This window comes from Gossypium raimondii, chromosome 12 (genome assembly GCF_025698545.1).
Source record: "Gossypium raimondii isolate GPD5lz chromosome 12, ASM2569854v1, whole genome shotgun sequence".
Taxonomy (NCBI): domain Eukaryota; kingdom Viridiplantae; phylum Streptophyta; class Magnoliopsida; order Malvales; family Malvaceae; genus Gossypium; species Gossypium raimondii.
This window is the reverse complement of record NC_068576.1, coordinates 42,969,203-42,991,991: the sequence shown is the minus strand read 5'-3', so window position 1 is coordinate 42,991,991 and position 22,789 is coordinate 42,969,203. Positions and strand designations below refer to the sequence as shown.

At 33.3% G+C, this 22,789-nt stretch overlaps 1 protein-coding gene and 1 long non-coding RNA gene across 2 annotated transcripts; both read left to right on the top strand.

The window, feature by feature from the left end:
- Window positions 1–10,988: 10,988 nt before the first annotated feature.
- On the top strand, window positions 10,989–12,409 carry LOC105764275 (uncharacterized). The gene is made up of 3 exons (XR_001124586.2): window positions 10,989–11,750; window positions 11,833–12,194; window positions 12,318–12,409. It is a non-coding gene; the product is annotated as an uncharacterized LOC105764275 (long non-coding RNA).
- A 4,293-nt stretch (window positions 12,410–16,702) lies between these two features.
- LOC105764274 (uncharacterized) lies at window positions 16,703–17,598 on the top strand. The gene has a single exon (XM_052625656.1). The coding sequence runs from the start codon at window positions 16,876–16,878 to the stop codon at window positions 17,407–17,409; it is 534 nt and encodes a 177-aa protein (XP_052481616.1). The 5' UTR covers window positions 16,703–16,875; the 3' UTR covers window positions 17,410–17,598.
- Window positions 17,599–22,789: the final 5,191 nt, after the last annotated feature.

The window sequence follows — 22,789 nt, the reverse complement described above, 5'->3', positions numbered from 1 at the left end:
GGTAAACTTGTTATTAAAGGCACATTTTTGGTCCACACGGCTAGACACACGGGCGTGTGACTTGGCCGTGTGAGACACACGGCTACCACACGGGCATGCGAGGCCATTTTGAAGGGTACACGACCTGGCACAAGGGCGTGTGGCTTGGTCGTGTGACCCAAGTCAGTGAGTTCCACGAGCACAGACACGGGCTGGGACATGGCCGTGTGTCCCTACTTTGAATGCCCACACGGCCAGACACACGGGCGTGTGACTTGGCTATGTGAACCCTGCAGTTAAAATTTTTTTAACTTTTTCCTAAAATTTTCAAATGTTTTGATGATTTTAAGCCCTCAAAGGCTTTAGTAAGGGACTCTATGCATGTTAATGATAAGTTATATTATGATTTTTAGAATGTTTAGAAATGAATGATTTAGATTATGATTACTCGGTAATGCTCCGAAACCCTATTTTGGCAACTGATACGGGTTAGGGGGTGTTACATGCCAACACTCATATGAATAAAACCTTAGGGGTTTCATGTAACGAAGTTGTCTTAGACGCATTCAAAACCCTAGTAATTTAGGAGTAGAATTAGTATAATTTTCTCCCGCTTTTCATAAACAACTTTGTTTTTCCTTTTGGAATCGGTTTCGATCCAAGAGTTATTTTATAATATTGAAGTATTTCAGTTATTTCTTATTCGCAAGCAATGATATTTGATTATTCGAATTGAGAGATTCGTTACTCAGTGCTCTATTCAACATCAAAATCAGGATTATTCTAATATCTTTTCTCTTTCGATTCAATCGTGTTCTTTATATGTTTTATTCAATTGAGATTAAGATTATGAATAACATGAGTGATTAAATCCCTTAGGGGAGATTAATGAGTGGGGATGTGGTTAATGGAGGATTTAGGGTTTCTCAAGAGGATTAGTTGGTATAGATTACGCTTTTCTTAACCCTAGGCTTAACAACTTAAGAAGTTATCATAGGTTAAACAAAATCGGGAGATAAGTTTCACTGAGTAAATCATAGTTTATCATGGTTGAGAAAGTGAGATCGAGAGATAAGCGAGTATCAACTAATCAATTACTCAGTTAGAGGTCAGAAGGTAATAATTGGTTTATTGATTGCTAATCCTCCTTAAACCCTAATCCGAAGTTAATTACAACCCTTGAAATGAGTTAATCTTCTTGATTTGTTTAATCTATTTAGTTGTTTGTCTAGTTTACTGTTTCTTTATTTTTATTTATTTAATTTATCATATTCATCTATTTTATGATTTATCGTAATATAGGATTTAATTATTACTATTTAGACTTATTATTATAAAAGGTTTTCATTAGATTTATTTCATCCTCTCTTAGGTACGATCCTCAAAATACTTGTATTCCGTTCTACACACATGTTATATTACAATTTGACTCGTATACTCGTAAACATTGCTAATTTAATTTCTTATATTTTTAAGTGATATTCTTACTATAAACGATTATACGTTTATAGACGATTACTATAACAATTAAGCTACAGTTCTATGAGAAATATTAATCTACAATTAAACATAATCAAAGTAAAAATCAAAATGCTCCGTATGGAAAAAATTAAATCAAAATCAAAACCTCCATACGAATAAATGAAAATGAAAATGAAAATTAACATGTAAATAAATAAAATCAAAATTAAATACAATAAATTAACATTACTATAAAGTCAAAATCAAAATTGTGGTTGAATTAAAATTCAACCCAAAAATCAAAATCAAGTTTAAGAATCATGTTAAATATCAAAATCGTTTAATCAATTTTAGTTTATCTATATTTTGAATTGGTCAATTTTAATATTTATATTTTCTGAATTTTGAAATTTTAATCCTAACCCAAATGGTAGTAGTTAAATCTATTTGTTTTTTAAATTTTGCTATGAATTTGTACTATATATAAAATTGTATATTTAGTCTAAGATCTCCAATAAAATCATTTAACCTCTCTTGAGGCAATTACGAAAGTAATACCACTGGTAGTTACAACTACAACGGGCACTACACAAGCTACGTAACTTGCCTTATTTAGAATTGACAATATTTTGAGACAAAACATTTGGGCTATGATATTTGTTGATACTTTGGATATCTGTTGGCCCATCTTTGAAGATCAATAACTTGGATTGATAAATCTTTGCAGATTAAGTTGGATCAAGCAATCAGATCCCCTGTTTTAAGGAGATTAGATCGAATGACTTGAAAATCTTATCTTAGAGATCTGTGACTTATCTTAGACTTTATTAGGATATTCTTGATGCTGATCTTATTGCTACTTTGATAGTGTTTGAAATGTAATTGATCAAGTATATTAGTAAGTCGAAATCTCATATATTTCAGAAGATTTGTATAGGTTTTGTACAAAGAGTCTAGCACTTATTTTGTTATTTAGGAACTTATTATTGTGAGTACATTTTGCAAGTAAACAGATGAGTCACTTGATTTATAAACTAAGTTTCCATGGGGAAAACTTAGTGGAAAGAGATCTAGATGTTAAGTGCAAAAGTGATTTGAAAATAAAATAACTTAATGAATTTAACAACTATTATTTGGTAAGGACCAAAATTTCAGAATTCGATAAGTACATGATGAAAAGAATCTAGACGTATCTCAAATTGCACTACTTCAAAAAAAAAAGCTTATAATTTGTTAGGTAATATAAAATTGAACTGTGGGAACACCCATGACTGGTTTAGCGCTTATAATTTGTTAGGTAATATATATTTCATTTTTGACAATTGAAGCATTGGAATCGAATCCAACAATTATTTCCTTTTTCTTCTTTCAATTTATTTTCTTCACTATTATCCATTACCAAGAGAATTGGAATTACTATCGTAAAGTTAATAGATACACTTATTTAAATTTTATTTATGAAAAGTAAATTTTATTTATAAGGTTACACAAGATTTGTTTTCTTTGTGTTAATTATGTTAATAAAATCGGTTCTTAATACAATCAGATTGTTTTCCTTATTTCTAGGCAAATACTTGATGCACATCAAAGATTTAATGGTTGAAAATTATGGATTTATTTTGTTTAGATTTTTCTCTATTTGTTAGTGCTTATTTTTAGTTTTTTGTTATGTAAAAGCCTTTATAAATAGGCTCTTGGATTATGAATCAGTGTACTCATCATCTTAGTTTTCCCTTTTCCTTATTATCTTCATCTTGTTGTTATCTTCATCTTAGTATTTTCGGTGAGAGGAAAAAGTTCCTATGGCTTCTGAAAATTTTGTGTAGCCAGCTATTCCACGTTTTGATGGTCATTATCATAATTGGAGCATGTTGATGGAGAACTTCTTGTGGTCTAAGGAATATTGGCAGGTCATTAAGCATGGTGTAGCAGCACCAACAGATGGAGAAAGGCTTATAGAAGCACGGTAAAAGGACCTGGAAGGGTTGAAGCTAAAAGATTTGAAATTAAATAATTACTTATTTCAAGCCATTGATCGTTCGATCTTAGAAACCATTCTTTGCAAAGAAACTTCCAAGGATATTTGGGACTTCATAAAGACAAAATATCAAGGTTTCTTCAGAGTGAAGCATGCACAGCTTCAGGCCCTACGGAGGGACTTTGAGGTACTTCAGATGAACGGTGGTGAGTTTATTCCAGACTATTGTGCATGAACTATAGGAATCACAAATAATATGCGATTTCATGGTGAGAAGATGAATGACACAACCATTGTTGAAAAGATACCGCGGTCTTTATCACCAAAGTATGATTATGTTGACTGCTCGATCGAAGAATCTAAGGATATTGATGCACTCACAAAGCTCTTTATTGGTTCATGAGTAGAAGACGAACAGAACTTCTATCTTAATAGAGTAGGCTTTGAAAGCTTCAACTCATTCTTTCAGAGGAAGAGGTAGAGGTCGAGGAAAAGGAAGAAGTAGAGGAGACAATTGGAATAAAGATGGTGGTATGCATGCCAAACCAAATGATAAAGGCAAACAATGGGATCAACAATTTGACAAATCAAAGGTAGAATGTTTTAGATGTCATAGGTTTAGTCATTATCATTCTGAATGTTGTACTAATCTGTCTAATGACAAGGAAAATGGGGAAAAGTCAAATTTTACAGAAAAAGAAGAAGTTGAAACCTTGTTGATGGCAATTCATAACAAGCAAGAGGAGTCACAAAACTCATATTTATGGTATGTGGATACGGGCTGTAGCAACCACATGTGCGGTAGTAAGCTTTCTTTCTCTTATCTAAATGAAGACTTTCACATTACTGTGTCTTTTGGAGATAAATCTATTGTTTATGTAGCGGGAAAGGGTGATATTAGTATAAGGACCAAGAATGGTTTTGTAGAGACAACTTCCAATGTTTTCTTTGTGCCTGCTTTAAAAAGTAACTTGTTAAGTGCTGGTCAATTGCAAGAAAAAGGATATGTGATTACGATATCAAAAGGTGTTTGTGAAATTTATGATCCTTCTAGAAGTGCTATTACAGTGGTTCCTATGAGTTCCAATAGGTTGTTTCCATTGGTGATTGATTGTGTTCAACCTTGCTTGATGGTTAAATTGAAGGGCAACGCATGGCTTTGGCATTTTCGCTATGGTCATATTAATTTTAGGGGTTTGAAGACTCTTGACAAAAAGAGATGGTCAGCGGTTTTCTTCAAATTGTCATTCCATCCCACGTGTGTGAGGATTATGTTGTTAGCAAACAACATCGTGAACAATTTCCCAAAGAAAAGTCTTGGAGAGCAAAACATGTGCTAGAATTGGTTCATTAAGATATTTGTAGGCCAATAAAACCATCATCTAATGGAGGTGAAAATTATTTCCTTACTTTCATTGATGATTAGTCCCAAAAATGTAGGTTTACTTCTTGCAGGAGAAATCAGAAGCATTTTGTCGAAACCATTTTTTATTTGAAAAAATGGGGATCGACTTTGAAAATAAAATGGGAGTCGCCACCGATCCTTTATTGAGGTGTGATCAGTGCACCTTAAAACGATTTTGGCCTATGAGATTTGAGAAAATAGGTTCAGGAGTCGGTTACGCACGAGGAAGGGTTAGCACCCTCGTAACGCCCAAAATTGGTACCGAATCGATTGTTTAATGTCTCAATGTCGAAATTTTGAAAAGATTTTAAAATACGATCCTTTGAAAAGAAAATTTGAGTAAAATGAATTAGACGAAGAGACTCACTTATTTCGAAGACATAGATTGTCACACTCAATAAGTTAGAGTGTAACATTTTAAATCCGCGAAATTAAGCTTATTTTTTGACTTTTAAAACCTATGTATTTGAGAAGAATATCTGATCAATTGGGTCGAATAAAGAAATCAAAACCCAATAAGTTAGGGTTCGAATTCACCAAATTCCTAAATGTCGAATATTGCCTTTATTTTAAAATCTGGATAACAGAATGTCACGTCCAATAAGTTAGGACCCGACATTTTGAAATCCTAAATGCTTAATTTTAAAAATTGATTGTTTTTTTTAGATTGAACACTTGATTATCTGAATTCATCGAGAAGAATCGAAGCCTAGTAAGTTAAGGCACCATTCTTTTGAGAATTTATGAAAATTATGAAATAGAATGATTTGTTGTGCTTTAAAAATGATACAATTCTTACAAATGAAACATGATTGAATAGCAATGTATGACGTAAAAGATAATATATAATCCAAACACAAACCAAAAAAATGAACAAATAATAAATTAATACTAACAAACATAGCAATAATAATTTTAATTATACGTTATGTCAATATCAATATCAACATTCGAAAGTTATTAATCTAAAAGAAGATAAAATGTAACTAATTTGAAAAAGAAAACAAATGAGAGAAAAGAAATTTGAAATAATATTTAATGAACTTAAAATATTTTTAAAATAATAATTTGAAAGAATTTTTTGGGTTATTTTCTAAAAATTTATACTAATAAAAGAGTTTGAAAACAATACTAGGCGAATATCAAGATAGTGTTAAAAATAATAGATCAAGATAAGAATTTATTTGTTTTAAAAACATTTTTAAGACAATTTAAATATGATAAAACAATTTTAAAATGATACAATAATTAGAATAAAACATAAAAATAGAGTTAAAATAAAATTAGAAAAAAACGAAATGAAATAAATATGTAGAGCAAGTTCCAACTAATAGTGTATAATAACTTTGAGAGTATTAATAATAAATTAAAATGATGGTCAAATAAGTTTTAAAACTATAGCAACAATGAATTTAAAACATTATTAAAAGTTAAATATCAAAAAAATATGTTAAATTTTATAATAAATGAAAGTGAAACCGATTCTAAAATTTTTTAAAAGAAACTTGTCGAATTTGGAAAAGAATATTAGATTTGTATTAAGTTGAAATCTATTTCAGAATTGAGGGACCAATCAGACAATTAAATGTAAACATTAAAGTAATCACAATCCAAGACAAAAACGGTACCATCGGGTTTGGATCTAAATGAATACAGAGTTAAATGTGCGATACAAATTACAAATAAATAAAATAAATCAAATCGTGATTCTATTAAACATGAAGGGACCTGCCGAATAAATAAACCAACGACCCATGAAGCGCGGATCCTTCCCGGACCGGGTCACCGTTGGATCGGGTATTCAGAACGGTGCCATTTCGGAGTCATTGGATTGACTCTAAACGACGGCGTTTTAATGACCCTTCTTTTAAACTAAAATAAACCCTAAATAAGCTAGCACCCACATTAAAAGCAAGCCTAAACTAAAAAACTCTGCGCCGCTCCAGGTACCGTGGGTATTTGAGCAGTCGTCGACCTCAGCCCATACTCCGATGGCGACGGAGAGAGCCGGGGTCGCGCCACCAGGTACGTTTCCCTCTCTTTCTCTTTTATTTGCTTCGCGTATGTATGTGCGGTAAATAGCAAGACAGAATTAGAAAGATGAACAATCGGAAAAGAAAAAGAACCCAATCGAAAAGGGAAAAAAGAAAACCTTTTCCTCTTTGTATTGATTTCATGTTTGATATAATATGCCTCTCCTCCTTTTTTTTTGTTTACAATGCATATTTGGCTTTTATATAGCCAGAAAAATGAAAAATACAAAAGAAATCCCTCTCTTTTTATTGTTACCATATGCTTTTTGTTATTGGCCTATTTCTTTGTTGTTGTTTGTGTGACTGTTGCAGGTACGGCTGTACGGAGGAGCGTGGCGTGGAGGCGCACGTATGGAAGGCTACTGTTGCGGCGCTGGAAGCTCTCCATTACCGCCAGGGTTTCTGGTTGTGTCGGGCCGTATGAATGTTGGGCTAGGTGTAGTTGGGCTAGGCTAGTGTTTGGGTAGTTTAGGTTAAAACGGGTTGGGCCATACGAGTTTGTTGTTGGTATTTGGGATTTGTAATACCGGACATTTAAAAATGGACTGCTATTCTTTTCTTTTCTTTTTTATTTGGTTTTACAAAATGGGCCGGGCAAATTGGCCTGTTACACATTTAATGCATTTATTAGCTTCAAAGCACTTGTTGAGAATGAAATCGAGAAAACGATTGAAGCTCTTCGCACTGACCGTGGTGGAGAATATTGCTCCAAGGAATTTGAAGCATTTTGTAAAAGTCATGGCATTTGAAAAAAGCTTACCATTGCATATACCCCCAACAAAATGGCGTATCAAAGAGGAAAAATAGAACCATACTAAATATGGTTAAGAGCATGCTTGCTAGTAGAAGGCTCCCAAAATAGTTTTAGTTAGAGGCAATAAATTAGAGAATCCACGTTTTGGATAGAAGCCCTTTTGTTCAAAACATGACACCTGAAGAAGCTTGTGGAAGGAGACTAGGGGTAGATCACTTCTGAATTTTTAGTTGCATAACTTATGAACATGTTCCAGGTGCTAAGAGAAAGAAGCTTGATGACAAGTGAGAGAAGTGTGTCTTTCTAGGTGTAAGTGAAAACATTTAAAGCATGTAAATTGTTTAATCCTTTAACAGAGAAAATTGTGATTAACATGGATGTAATTTTTGATGAGGAGAACACTTGGAATTGGAATGACCAGCAACCTTCTCAAACCTTTGTTGACACTGAAATTGAATTTGAAAGGTAGCAGCCTTTAGATCAGTAGACTCAAACAACACTTTAGCTTGAGAGTTCACCAAACGATGCTTCAACAACCACTGAGATCTAATCGTATTCGACAAAGACCAGCTTGGATGAGAGATTTTGAGGTAACTGTCATTGGTCAAACTGAAGATCTAATCATCCACTTTACCTTATTTGCAGATTGTGATCCAACAACATTTGAAAATTCTGTAAAGGAGTCGAAATGGCGAAAAGCAATGGATGAAAAGATTGCAACTATAGAAAGGAATGATATAAGGGAGTTGACTGAGCTTCTAGAAGGGCACAAAACAATTGGTGTCAAATGGGTATATAAGACAAAGTTGAAGGAGAATGGAGAAGTTGACAAGTATAAGGCGCACTTAGTGGCCAAAGGTTATAAGCAAGAGTTTGGGGTGGATTACAAAGAAGTTTTTGGTCTTGTTGCAAGGCATGATACAATCAAATTGGTGATTTCACTTGCAGCCCAATACTCTTAGCGTGTCTTTCAGTTAGATGTGAAGTCGGCATTTTTACAAGGTGAGCTCCAAGAGTAAGTATTTATTGAACAACCTACTGGTTATGTTAAACATGAAAGTGAAAATAAGGTTTATAAACTAAAAAAGGCTTTATATGGATTGAAACAAGCCCACGTGACTGACATAGTCGAATTGAGGCTTATTTCTTGAAAGTTGGTTTTACCAAGTGTCCTTATGAGTCTACTCTTTTTATTAAAACTGGCGATGAAAAGAAAATGCTTATTGTGAGTTTATATGTTGATGATCTTATTTTCACTGGAAACTGTAGTTCCATGTTTAATGAATTCAAGAAGTCTATGATGATTGAGTTTGAAATGTCAGATCTTGGTATGATGCATTATTTTCTTGGCATAGAAGTAGTGCAATCAGCTGATGGAATATTTATTTCTCAAAGGGAATATGTTCAAGATATTTTGAACAGGTTTGATATGAAGGATTGCAATCCAACAAGCACCCTCATTGAGTTTGGTTTGAAATTGAGAAAAGAGGGAAAGAAAGTGAACAACGCTCTTTATAAGCAGATCGTTGGCAACTTAATGTACTTGACTGGTACAAGACCTGACATAATGTATTCTGTGAGTTTAATTAGTAGGTTTATGGAGAATCCTATAGAGATGCATTTATTGGATATCAAGATAATCCTTTGTTACTTGCAAGGAACCAAGGATTTTGGGTTGTTTTATAGAAAAGGTGAAATTTCAGATTTATTTGGGTTCACTGACAGTGACTTTGTAGGAGATTTGGATGATAGAAAAAACACTTCAAGTTATGTTTTCATGATGGGAACTGGAGCTGTTTCATGGTCATCCAAGAAACAATCTATTGTTACTTTGTCAATGACTGAAGCTAAATTTGTTGCTGCAACAACCTGTGCTTGTCAAGCTACTTGGCTGAGGAAAATCTTGGAGAAGCTAAAGTTCAAGAGAATGGGAGAACAATTTAGCTATCAAACTCTCAAAAAATCCAGTATTACACGGTAGAAGCAAGCATATTGAAGTAAAGTATTATTTTTTGAGAGATCTTAACAATGATTGGGTAATTGATCTCAAGTACTGCAAGAGCGAAGATAAACTAGCTGACATATTTACCAAACCTCTCAAATTGTTTTCCTTCCAAAACTTGAGGAGGTTAATGAGAGTTTGCACTTTGGAAGATCCTATTTGAAGAATGGCACCAGTAAACTGAAGTTTAAGGAGTTTTTCAGTTTAAAGGTGGGATTGTTAATAAAATCTAGTTGTTAATAAAATCGGATTGTTTTCCTTATTTCTAGGCAAATAGTTTATGCATATCAAGGATTTAGTGGTTGAAAATTATGGATTTATTTTGTTTAGATTTTTTCTCTAGTTGTTAGTGCCTATTTTTAGTTTTCTTATTATGTAAAAGTCTATATAAATAGGCTCTTGGATTATGAATCAGTGTACTCATCATCTTAGTTTTTCCCTTCCTTATTATCTTCATCTTGCTGTTATCTCTTTCAGTAAGTTAACAAATTACAGAAGAGTGACTTGGAGGAGAACATTTTTTATTTTCATTAAAATAAATGTTTTTATTTTTAAAATATTTTTATATATTTGAATTTTAAAACTTTTTATTATTTGTAGCTTTATAAAAAATTCAATCTTATGTATATTTTTATATATTTATATATTTTAAATTTTATACAAATTTTAAAATCTTTAAATTTTAAAAAATTATTTTTTATAATTTTATATAAAATTAAAGCTAAATTTACTATTATATCAATTAGAGAGGTGCCGATGTTAGTTATTTTATAAATAGGTTACTCATCAATGCAATTCTAGCTACACTTTACCATACCCAAAATTGATCATAGATTTATATCTTTTAAATATTTTTAAAAATTTAAAAATTGAACTTTTAAAATGAATTTTGATTTTTATAACTTTTATAGAGAATTAGAGCTAAATTTACTATTATACCAATTAGAAAAGTGTCACTTGTTAATTACTTTATAATTACGTTACCCATCAATGCAATTCTAGCTACGCTTTGCGATGCTCAAAATTGATCACACATTTAAGATTTATTTATTTATATATTTTAAATTTCTATGCAAATTTTTTTAAATAAAATGACTGGGTATTTTTATTAAAGATAGAATAAAACAAACTAAAGGCCTAAATCAATGGGCCCAAAACTAAATACATCAAAAATTAAAACAGCAAAACCCAGCCTCACTAAATAGAAGTGAAAACCTCCTAACTAGCTAGTTGCTTACTAACTTAATGGACAACAGAAAACATTAAATGAAAATAAAAGAAATCAATTATACCTACCCTAGTCAATTCAAAAACGGCTGGATACTATAAAATCTGTCGAATAGTCATTTCCAAATACCCATCCGTTCTATCGATAGCTGTTCCCAAGAGATAAAACTTTATTTTGCTATCTGTTTTGAGTGCTTTTCTTTCATCCGCTCCTTCAATTTGGATTCCTTGACCAGTTTTCTTCCGAGGCAAAGGCATAACGATTCATTTCTTCTCCCATCAGATAAGTTGTTTCTTCTCTATCAAGAGCATTCTTTACTAGTCTATGTGCATGCGAGTTCTCTGATTTACAAATGTGCTGAAAAATAAGTTCTTGAAAACAAGATTTCTTATTCTGAATGTCTCTGATTAAAGCTCCAATCACTGATTTGTCTGTTGAGGTCGTCTAATATTTTTTTATTATTGTTTTAGAGTCCCCCATGAGTTTAACTGATTGAGTTCTTGGTGAAATCCCTAACTTTGTACCCTCTAAACATGCGTATGCTTCTGCTGCGAAAGGTCAGGGGACATTGCTATGAATAATCGTCTTTAACACTAGTAAATTTCCCCTCAGGTCCCATCCCACCAGGCCTGTCACTGATTTGAAGGTTCTTCTGTCGAACACTGCATCAAAATGGATCGTTGTTCTCGGTATGTCCTCCTGTATTCTCTAACTTCTGTTCATTTTTCCATTTTTCTTCAAAACTTTTATTCCTTCATATTCTACCATATGCCTCTGAACGTTTTGTGCTAAAACCCTTCTTGTTGTATTTTTCCCCTCATGTATGAGTTGATTTTTGGAGAACCATATCAGCCATAAAGCATAACAGAAGAGTCGACATTGGTCGTTGTTGTTTCTATTAAAAACCAAGGTTAGCCACTCCTATATATTTTGATTTATGTTGTTCATAACCTATGATAAGTTTAACGATTTCCAAACTTCTGTTGTTATAGGGCATTCTCGGAAGACATGAAGGCTTTCTTCTGCCCAGAAGCAGCAACGAGGGCATCTATCATTTGAAGTGACTTTCCTGTACCTGAGATTAGCAAGATTAGGGATATAATCCCAGAAAATCTGCCAAATAGTAATTGCAATTTTTTAGGGCAGCTGTAGGCTTCATAATTTCTTGTAATATTCTTTTATTTTGGTCTGTAATAAGTAACTAATAGGATTCAAATTAGCATCTTGTAATAGTTTATAGGCACTGCGTACTGAAAACTCGCCAGATAATTCTTCTTTCCAAACTTGAGTATCCTCGTGCTCAGTCTCTGCAAAAGGGATCTGTAAAAGTTTTTGAGCAGTTTTCTCTTCGAAGGTACTATTTATCAAATTCGACCTCCATTTCTTGTTTGTATTAACAATAAGATCTGAAACTAACTGTAATTCCCCACTATTTATTCTATTTTTTTCGTCAATTTTATCAATTCCCTATATCCAGCTGTCTTCCCAGATAGAAATGTTGTCTCCTCTGCCCACTCTCCAACACATTCCTTTTTGAAGAAGTCTCTTTGCTGCCCAGATACTCTTCCAAGTAAGTGAAGGTAAATTTCCCAACTCTGCCTTTAGGAAGCTTGAATGTGGAAAATATTTTGCTTTTAAAACTCTGGCTAATAAAAAATTTGGATAATTTATGAGACGCCAACCTTGTTTAGCTAATAACGCAATATTAAATTGACCAAGATTTTGAAAACCTAAGCCACCATTTTCTTTTAAAGAACAAAGGTTTTTCCAAGTGCATCAATGAATTCCCCTTTTACCTTTTCCCTTCTGCCACCAGAATCTTGCTACAATGCTTTCCATTTCATCACATAGAACTCTAGGTAATAAAAAACAAGCCATCGTATAAGTTGGTATAGCCTGAAGAATGGCCTTTATAAATATTTATTTTTCCTCCACGCGATAAATACTTGTTACTCCAATTGTCAATACATTTTTTAAATCAGTCCTTTAAATTTTGGAAAGATTCATTTTTCCTCCTACCTACCATATTAGGCAACTCTAAGTATCGCTCTAGTTCGTTCGAACTACGTACCCCCCAACAGATTGACAACATGTCTCTTATCCTCTTTCACCGTGTTCTTGCTAAAAAATACTATTGATTTGTGAAAGTTAACACACCGACCTGAGCAAGATTTACATTCACGTAGGATGTCCTTGAAAAGATTAGCACCAATACTTGTTGCCTCCCCGAACAATATGCAATCGTCAGCAAATAAAATATGGGATATCTATGGACCATTTCTATCAACCCTAACTCCTTTTAAAAGGCCTCCTTTCATTGCTAGCCTTAATAGACTTGATAAGCCCTCACCACATAAAAGGATTAAGAACGGACTTAGTGGATCACCTTGTCTAAGTCCTCTAACTGGTAAAAATTTAACCCTGCTATGCCCATTAATGATTATCGAATAAGAAACAGTGGTAACACATTTCATAATGGCATTTACCCAGCTTTGATCAAACCCCATCCTTGTCATTATCTCCTCTATAAAACTCCATTCAACCCTACCGTATGCTTTTCTCATATCAAGTTTAATGGCTATATACCCTTTTTTCCCCAATCTCTTTTGTTTTAACTTATGCAGTACTTCATATGCTAGTAGCACATTATCTAATATTAATCAACCATGCACAAAGGCACTTTATGCCTCATCAATACATTTACCAATAGCTTTTCGAAATCTATTTGCTATTGCCTTTGCTATAATTCTATAAAGTATATTGCATACACTAATCGACTGAAACTGCATCGTATTAGAAGGGCTATTAACTTTTAGGATAAGTACTATATTTGTAGAGTTTATTGGACTAACGTCTATATCTCCATTAGAATTCATAAGAAAAATGAGGTGACTTCTTCTCCAAAAATCTGTCAGCATTCCTGATAAAATAATGCTGAAAATCCATCTTTCCCTATGCCTTCGTTGGTCCCATGTCAAAAACTGCTTCTGTGTTTTCATCTTTAGTGTATGTTGCTGTAAGTTTTTGGTTGTCTTTCGCATTGACACACCGCTAGATCCCTGATAGTATGTCTCCATAGTTCCCCTTCCCTCCTGCCAAAAAAAGATTCTAAAAATAAGGCGTCGCAACACCTTCTATTTCCTGCAAGGCCACCATCTCTCTTCTTTCTTCGTCTCAGCCTTTGTGATGCTTGACTGTGAAAAAGTGCTATATTTTTATCCCCAAACTTCAACCAATTTATTTTGGCCCTCTGTTCCTAGTAACATTCATATTTTTCGATCTCAAAATTCAAATTAATTTTTGTATCAATCAACTCAGCTAAATTCTTATCATCTATTTCAGCTTCAGCCAACTCCACAAGTTTTTCCATAAGGATCTGTTTAGTCTTTTTCCTATTTATTTAAATTTGCCCAGCCCACTTCTTCAATCCTTTTTTCCAATTTTCCAGCTTCAGTAATAGCTCCCCTGAAGGTTGCTCCCACAAACTCTTGACTTCATTAATGAAAGACTCTTCCAATGACCACCAAGCTTCAAATTTAAAATTATTGTTCCCCAATTGTTCTTCATACCTCCCAGTATTAATAAGAAGAGGACAATGATCTGAAAACAAATGAACTAGATGTTGAACTTTAACCTCTGAAAATAAAGTAATCCAGTCAGTGTTAGCGACACCTCTGTCTAGTCGTTCTTGTATGTTCGTCTTAGGTAGACTTCCTCTCTCCCAAGTTAACCAACTACCCTCGAAGCCCACGTCGTTCAGTTAACATTCCTCTAACGTTCTTTGAAAAATTTCCATCATTCTTTCATCTCTAGGTAGCCCTCTTTTTTTTTTCAAATCCATACATGATTTCATTGAAGTCTCCATAAACCAACCAAGGAATTTCCACATTAGTAGCTAAGCTTTTCAAAACATCCCATGAATCATTCTTATCCTGTGCCTACAAGGATCCATAGAATCTTGTGAATCTTCAATTTACTCTTTTTTCCTTATCTTCAACTGTCACATCAATGAATCTTTTAAAAAAACTACGAAGCATTATATCAACATCAATCTTCCATGCTAAACACAAGCCTCCTCTCGTACCTTCTGAGTCGACTTCAATACCATTTGCATAACCACATCTCCTACGAGCTTTTTCCATCTGTTTTCTACTAAGTTTTGTCTCCATAAAGAAGACTATTTGGGGATTATTTATCTTCATCAAATGCCGAAGTCTTCTACCCGTCCGTTGTCTCCCCAAACCACGGATGTTCCAACATTGATTTTCATTGCGCCCGGTCGGTTTGCCTCTTGGCCTCTGCCGACGATAAAAGATTAAGTCCTTTCATTTCCCCCTGTTTCACTTTTTCCCCTCCTCCCTTATTAAGGTTTCATCTTCCAAGTCATGCTCCATGGCCATTTGTATCTGTTTGGACCATAATTTATCCTTCTATTGTTCTACAAATGACACCCCCTTCTAAGTTAAAGCCCAATATTGGATCAATGGTTTTCCCATTCTTCCTTTCATATCCCCATTCTTTGAACTAAGCCCTACAAGCCTATTCTCCATCCAGCTTCCTTCCGACTTTCCTTCCCCCTCTTCTCGTAACCAAATACTATTCATTGATAGAGCTCTTCGAGATGGTGCTCGCAATGATAAATCCCAACCCATTTCAGCAATATCCTCCCAACCATCATTTTTGTCTCACAAAAAGAGTCATTATGCCCCAAACATCCACAGTAAAAACAGAAAAGTGATAGACGTTCATACTTAAATTTAACATACGAGCGTATCCCACAACACATAACCTGCTTCTTTCTTTTCAAAGGCTTCCTAACGTCAATCTGCACCCTTACCCTCATGTAATTACGATTTTCCTTCCCCAAATTTGAACCATCATACTCCAAGAAAGCTCCAATAAAATTGTCCAATTGTATTGCTAGATTTTCAGAAAATAAACCTACTGGAACATCGTGAATTTGTACCCAGAAATGGATAAAAATTAATGGTACTTTTAATGGATCCTCACCCTTTTCCAGTTTGCAAAGTATTAATAAATGATTATTGAAAGTCCATGGTGAACCTTTCAAAACTCTCTCCATATCTATACTATGAAAAAACTAAAAAAGATACCTTTTTTTCCCCTAGATCTAGAATTTGAACCCCATAGACAGGATGCCACAAGTTTGCCATTGTGTTTTTCATAGCCGGATAATGAATTATACTTGCTGTTAGGAAGCATCCCACAAGCTAAAAATCCCCCAATTTCTATACAAATTTTAGAATCTTTAAATTTTAAAAAGAATTTTGATTTTATATATATATATAGAATCGGAGTTAAATTTACTATTATACCAATTAGAAAAGTGCTGATCTTAGTTACCAAAAATATTAATGAACAAATAATTAGACGTGATTAAAACGAAAATTTATGCATAATTAAGTGACCGTTGATCTAATTTATCTTTTCAATTATATAATTTTATGTAATTTCATAAGTTTGAATTAAGATAAATATGATTGAAAATATATATGCAAGAATAGTTGAAAATAAGTTGAATATGAGGAGTCGGCGAAATTAATGGGTTTTGAGGGATACAATTTTCGTCTACGTCATTATCAATGGAATGAGTTGATCCATATTTTTAGAGTTACATCCGTTATAAGTTTTGGTGATCAATTTTAGCCATATTTCGGCGATCGGCAAAGTGTAGGTAGATGAGTTTGGAAAGGCCACTCAAAATCATTACTTTTTCCCTTTCCAAAGACCTTACTTGTGCATTAATTAAAGAACAGCATGAAAATCTTTTAGCTTGTCTCCTTAATAAAGAAAGCTCCTCATTCAAAATTACTAAACCTTTTTATATACATAACCTCTTGTTACAGGCAAAATTGTTCTTACTTGTTTCAACAGTTCACTGTAAAGCCTCCCTCCCTTTGTCTGCACTCAAAGAACAAGGAGCTGCACATTTATGCATCCAAACCCTTTAAAACACCTACTAAAAACTCACATTTTTCACTCCCATCCCATCTTTGCAATTTCGAACCACACCCATGTCCACTCAACCGCAACAACCCGTTGTCGTTTTACCAAATACGGTGCCAGGGCAAGCGCCGCCATCCCATAATCACTCGGATGGATCATTTGGAACAGTTTTTATAGTGCTTGCAGTGATCATTGTTATATCAGCTATAGCTTGCTTTCTTGGAAGGCTGTGTAACCGGGGCAAGAATCAAACGAAACCCTCCGACCATAACCATAATTTCGGTCCTAAAGAGAGGGACGTGGAGTTGGGGTTCGATGGGAGGGTTCCGGCTGCCAAACCAGGTGAGCATGATGGTGACCCCAGCAAAGGGTTCAAAATGCCTGGCAATGGAGATCATAGAGATCCAACAGAAATTAGAATGGCTGGAAATGGAGATCCAACAGGAATTGGAATGCCTGGAAATGGAGCTCCTACAGGAATTAGAATCCCTGGAAATAGAGATCCAACAAGAATTAGAATACCTGGAAATCGGGGTCCCACTGAGTTCAGAATGGCCGGACTTAAGCCTGGGGATGATGGAGCGCTGAAGCCTGATGCATGATACTAGCATCGCATGGAATAAGTTCCAGGCTCGTTGCAGTTCATAAAATCTCCATCTTTCTTTCTTTCTTTTTTTCCTATAAGTTATGTAGTTTCTTAGTTTTATTATCTTGCGTACATGTATTTATTTACTTATATTCATCGTATAATATAGTAAAGGCGAATAAGATTGCAATTTTCAATCAAGAAATTATTATTTATGAATAACAATTAACGTCATGATATTTGTAGTTTTTATGAAGGATTTCACTTTTGAAAATAGAGGTTTCATTAATATCAGAATTTATTATTTATTTAGGGAAGGTATTAGTTTCGCAATTTTTTATATGATTATTATTTTAATAATCTAATCATTAAATTTGTCAATATATTTGTATTTGTTATGCATGTAAATTTTTGAATTGATCTAATATCTCTATCATATCAATTATATATTAATATATATTTAACGGTTGAAAGTTTTTTTATGTAAAACGAATAATTAGAATATTTTAATTTATGCCAAATTTGACATGCATGATCTACCTAAAATGAAGCATGAAATATGACGTATGGATTGTTAAAATGTTAATTTTATAAAAGAGTTATGGAAGGATGTAAAATGGCTTAAATTTTACACGGATATAAGTAGATTCCACCCTTTTTTTTTTTTTGGAGAAAATGATTATCTAATCACTATTATTTAGACCTGATCATGGGTCGGGTCACCCACACAAGCCCGAAGGTTCACCCGAAAAGTGGGAGGGTTTTGGCAAAAATATAAGCCTGAAAATGAGCTTGGACAAAAAATAAGGTCGGTTCCAAATTTGCCTAATTTTTCCTCTACTGCTATTTATTGTTATTTTGATATTATTTGCTATTATATTGTTACTATTTTATTGTTATTATTTGGATATTGTATAAATATTATTTTATTATTAATTTTACTATTATTTTAGAGGCATTTGCTTGCTAATTTGTAACTATGTTAATGTTATTTAAGTAACTTTGTTTAATGTATTTTCAATTTGCTGGACAATATATTGTTTAGTGTATTTGGTATATTATATTTTTTAAATTTATTTTAATACGAGTGGAACTAAACTCAAGTTTAACATTTTTTATCTGAATCAGACTTAGATAAAATTTTAAACCTACTTTTCAGATTGGGCCAAACCTGAACCTACAAAATGGGCTTAGAACTTTGCATTGACTTGGCCCGAACCCTCATAAAGTCTACTATTATGTAATGAGCTTCCTTCTTTAATAAAAAAAAATATTGTCATGCAAAAATTTCTTTATGAATAAATTTTAAATCATGTGTAGATTATATCTAGATTTATTGTAATATAAATTTGGATATATTTAAATTATAAATTCAATTATGATTTGTAATGCATGCTTTTAATTATAGTTATTGGTTATTTGTGCTTTATAAATGTAATTGTAACGTTCTTTAAAAAATATATTGGTTATGTTGAATATTTTATTTTATTTTTTCTTTTGTTTGACATGTAAAATATTTATTTATATAAATTTTTGATTGAATTCTTTTACGAATTATTTAGCACCGATTTAATTAAAATTTTAAAATTAACTTTTTAAAATAATAAATATTGTTATAATGGGGTTTATATCTTTATTCTATATAATATCTTTGAAGCCTTAACAAGCTTTTTTGAACTAAATCTTAAAAAAAAAAAGTGTATTGATTTCTAAAATAAATATCCCGGCACAAAAAAAAAAAAAAACACTTCCACTAAAGTAAAGTCAACAATAATTTTGTTGATACAAAATTTTGGTGAGGTTGGTGGCAATTCACTCGGTGCATCAAGAATTGCAAGCGGAAGTGTTGAAGGACGAGGGGTTATGAGGAGCTCTCATGGAGCTTCATTGAGATAGAAGGAGAGAGCCTCTTTTTCATGTCCTTGAGAGTGTATATAAAGGGGTATTTGGTAAGACTCAAGTAATGATACCCTATTAATAGTGTAGGGTTGCTATAGAATCATGTAACTCTGATGAAAATATATACATTTGTGTAACAATTAGTCGTATGGGACATTAAAAGTGAAATGTAATGATTAAAGTATGGATGCACAAAACTATAAAAAATAAAGTATAAATGCACATGAGGTTCCTAATATTCTTTTCCAAAAAATTAAAAGCACCTAAAGAGGCTTCATTTGTGAAAGTTTAAGTGGCCAAGAAGGCGAGGTATGCCTGGAAAAGCTATACCATATTTAGTGCACAATAAGCCCTAAGTGCTCTTGGAAGCAAAGTCTTTTTAATGAAGTGTAGATGCTAAGTATAAAAGAAGTTCAAGTGTGCCATGATGGTTAAGTATAGTGATGTTTGCCTTGAAGGAAAAGTTTTTGATAAATCAAGTTCGACTTGAAGCCAAAACATAAGTAACTATCATGTTTGCCTTAAAGGCAAAGCTAAAGTAAATATCACACTCACCTTGAAGATAGAATGAAACTCACTTTGAAGGCAAAACTACAATGAATATTTGAATCACGCTCGCCTTGAAGGCGGAGTAGAATTCGCCTTGAAGGCAAAAATAAAGTAAATATCCATATCTAAAAGGTGTTAGTAACTTTGGCAAAACATATATCAACATAAGAAAATATATATTGTTCAAGGTGGGAATTACTTATACTTCTTTGCCAAGACTTGTGCCAACTAAGCATTGAAACTTGGTGAAGCATTATTATTTTGGCAAGGAATATTCAAGCAATATTTATCCCAAGGAGGTATGTTGTACGACATTTATTGTAACACCCTAAACTCGTATCCGTCGCAAGATTAGGGTCACGAGGCATTACTGAACATAAGTACAGATCAGAATAATCACTTATTACAATTCCTGTATAAAATTTTATCAACTTCTTTATCAAAGTTCTCAAGCTCAAATAACATCTCACTAATCATACATAAATGTCAAGTAATTACATATATATATATCACATATCCCATTAAATAAATCATGAATCATTCACGAACCAAGTAGCCATAATTCACTCAATTAAATAAACCAAATTCGCATTACAAACCATGCTCTGAAATTCAACCAAGTCATTACCATTTACTTATTCAAATATTGTGATACCAACCAAATGTAACACCCCAAACCCGTATCTGTCGCCAGACTAGGGTCATGAGACATTACTGAACATAAGTACAGATCAGAACAATCACTTATTACAATTCATGTATAAAATTTTATCAACTTCTTTATCAAAGTTCTCAAGCTCAAATAACATCTCACTAATTATACATAAATATCAAGTCATTACATATATATATATATCACATATCCCATTAAATAAATCATGAATCATTCATGAACCAAGTAGCCATAATTCACTCAATTACATAAACCAAATTTGCATTACAAACCATGCTCTGAAACTCCGAAATACCCTCGAAAGTAACAAACTCCAAACTAAATAGCAAGAGAAGAATCACTCTACTCTCAAAAATTTGCCTCACACAAATTTGGAAGAAAACAAATACTCTCTTTTTATTCGACCTCCCCCCAATGTGTAGAAAGCAAGCCTATTTATAGGCAAAATACAAGAGTAATTGAACCCTAATAAAACTCTTTAACATTATCTAAGAAAATAAATAAATAATAACCTAACCAATAAAATTACTTAACTCATAAGTGATGTGTCCCAACCAATGAAAATTAAGTAAATAATAATAAGATACATATAAGATTAATCCACCAATTTATGGGCTTGCGCTATTCCAAGATTGGTCCAGTGAATTGCATTCCCGTATTTGTCAGCGTCACGAACATGATGAATTAAATTTGTAGCAACAAAGTCTTGGACAAAAGCATTCATCTTTGATTTTAATTGTCGTGCCTTGCTTCGAGTGATTGGACCACTAGAAAAAACAACCCCTTGAGTGTCACCTCCTTGGCTCGTATCATTCTCCCCTTCTTCAAGAAGATTCATCCTCGAATCTGAACCTACATCAAATTCAAAAGGAGAAAGATCAGAAACATTGAAAGTAGCACTAACACTATACTCACCAGGAAGATCAATGCGATAAGCATTGTCATTTATTTTCTCGAGTACTTGGAATGGTCCATCTCCTCGTGCATCAAGTTTATTCTTTCTCTTAGAAGGAAATCATTCCTTCCTTATATGCACCCATACCCAATCTCCAGGTTCAAACAAGACTTGCTTTCGCCCTTTATTAGCTCGATGTGCATTGGACTCATTCTTTTTCTCAATGGCTTTACGAGCCTTCTCATGGATCTCTTTCACTAAATCAGCTTTCCTTTCACCATCTAAATTAGCAATCTCATTCAAAGGTAAAGGAAGCAAATCTAAAATAGTAAGTGGATTAAAGCCATATACAATCTCAAAAGGAGTAAAACCTGTGGAAGAATGAACAGAATGATTATAAGCAAACTCAACATAGGGTATCCATTCTTCCCATGATTTAACATTCTTACCTATTATGGCTCTAAGCAAAGATCCCAAAACTCGATTTACCACCTCGGTTTGACCATCAGTTTGAGGGTGACATGTAGTAGAGTAAAGTAGTTTAGTACCTAACTTACCCCATAACACCTTCCAAAAATGACTAAGAAATTTTGCATCTCTATTGGAAACGATAGTCCTTGGGATTCCATGTAATCTCACAACTTCACGGAAAAATAGATCGGCAACATGGGTTACATCATCAGTCTTATGGCATGGAATGAAATGAGTCATTTTAGAAAATCGATCCACAACCACAAAGATGCTATCTTGTCCACGCTTTGTCCTTGGTAAACCTATTACAAAGTCCATTGAAATGTCAGTCCAAGGTGAACTAGGAACAGGAAGAGGAGTATATAGACCATGAGGCATCATAGTGGATTTAGCTTATTTACAAGTAATGTAAGTAGAGCAAATTTTCTCAACAAGTTTTCGCATGTTAGGCCAATAAAAATGCTAATGTAAAACATCATAAGTCTTAGTGACTCCAAAATGACCTATAAGACCACCACTATGAGCCTTTCGAACCAACAATTCTCGCATTGAACACTTTGGTAAACATAGTCTATTATTTCGAAAAAGATAGCCATCATGCTTATAAAATTTGTGAAATGCACCATGTTCACATGCATCATAAATGCTTGCAAAATCAGAATCAGTGGCATATAAATCTTTGAGATACTCAAAACCTAATAACTTAGTATGCAAAGTACTAAGTAAAGTGTACCTCCTTGATAGAGCATCAACCATAATATTATCTTTACCTTTCTTATACCTTATAACATAAGGAAAAGATTCAATGAATTCAACCCACCTCGCATGTCGCTTGTTCAACTTACCTTGTCCCTTTAAGTGCTTAAGTGATTCATGGTCAGTGTGAATCACAAACTCCTTTGGTAAAAG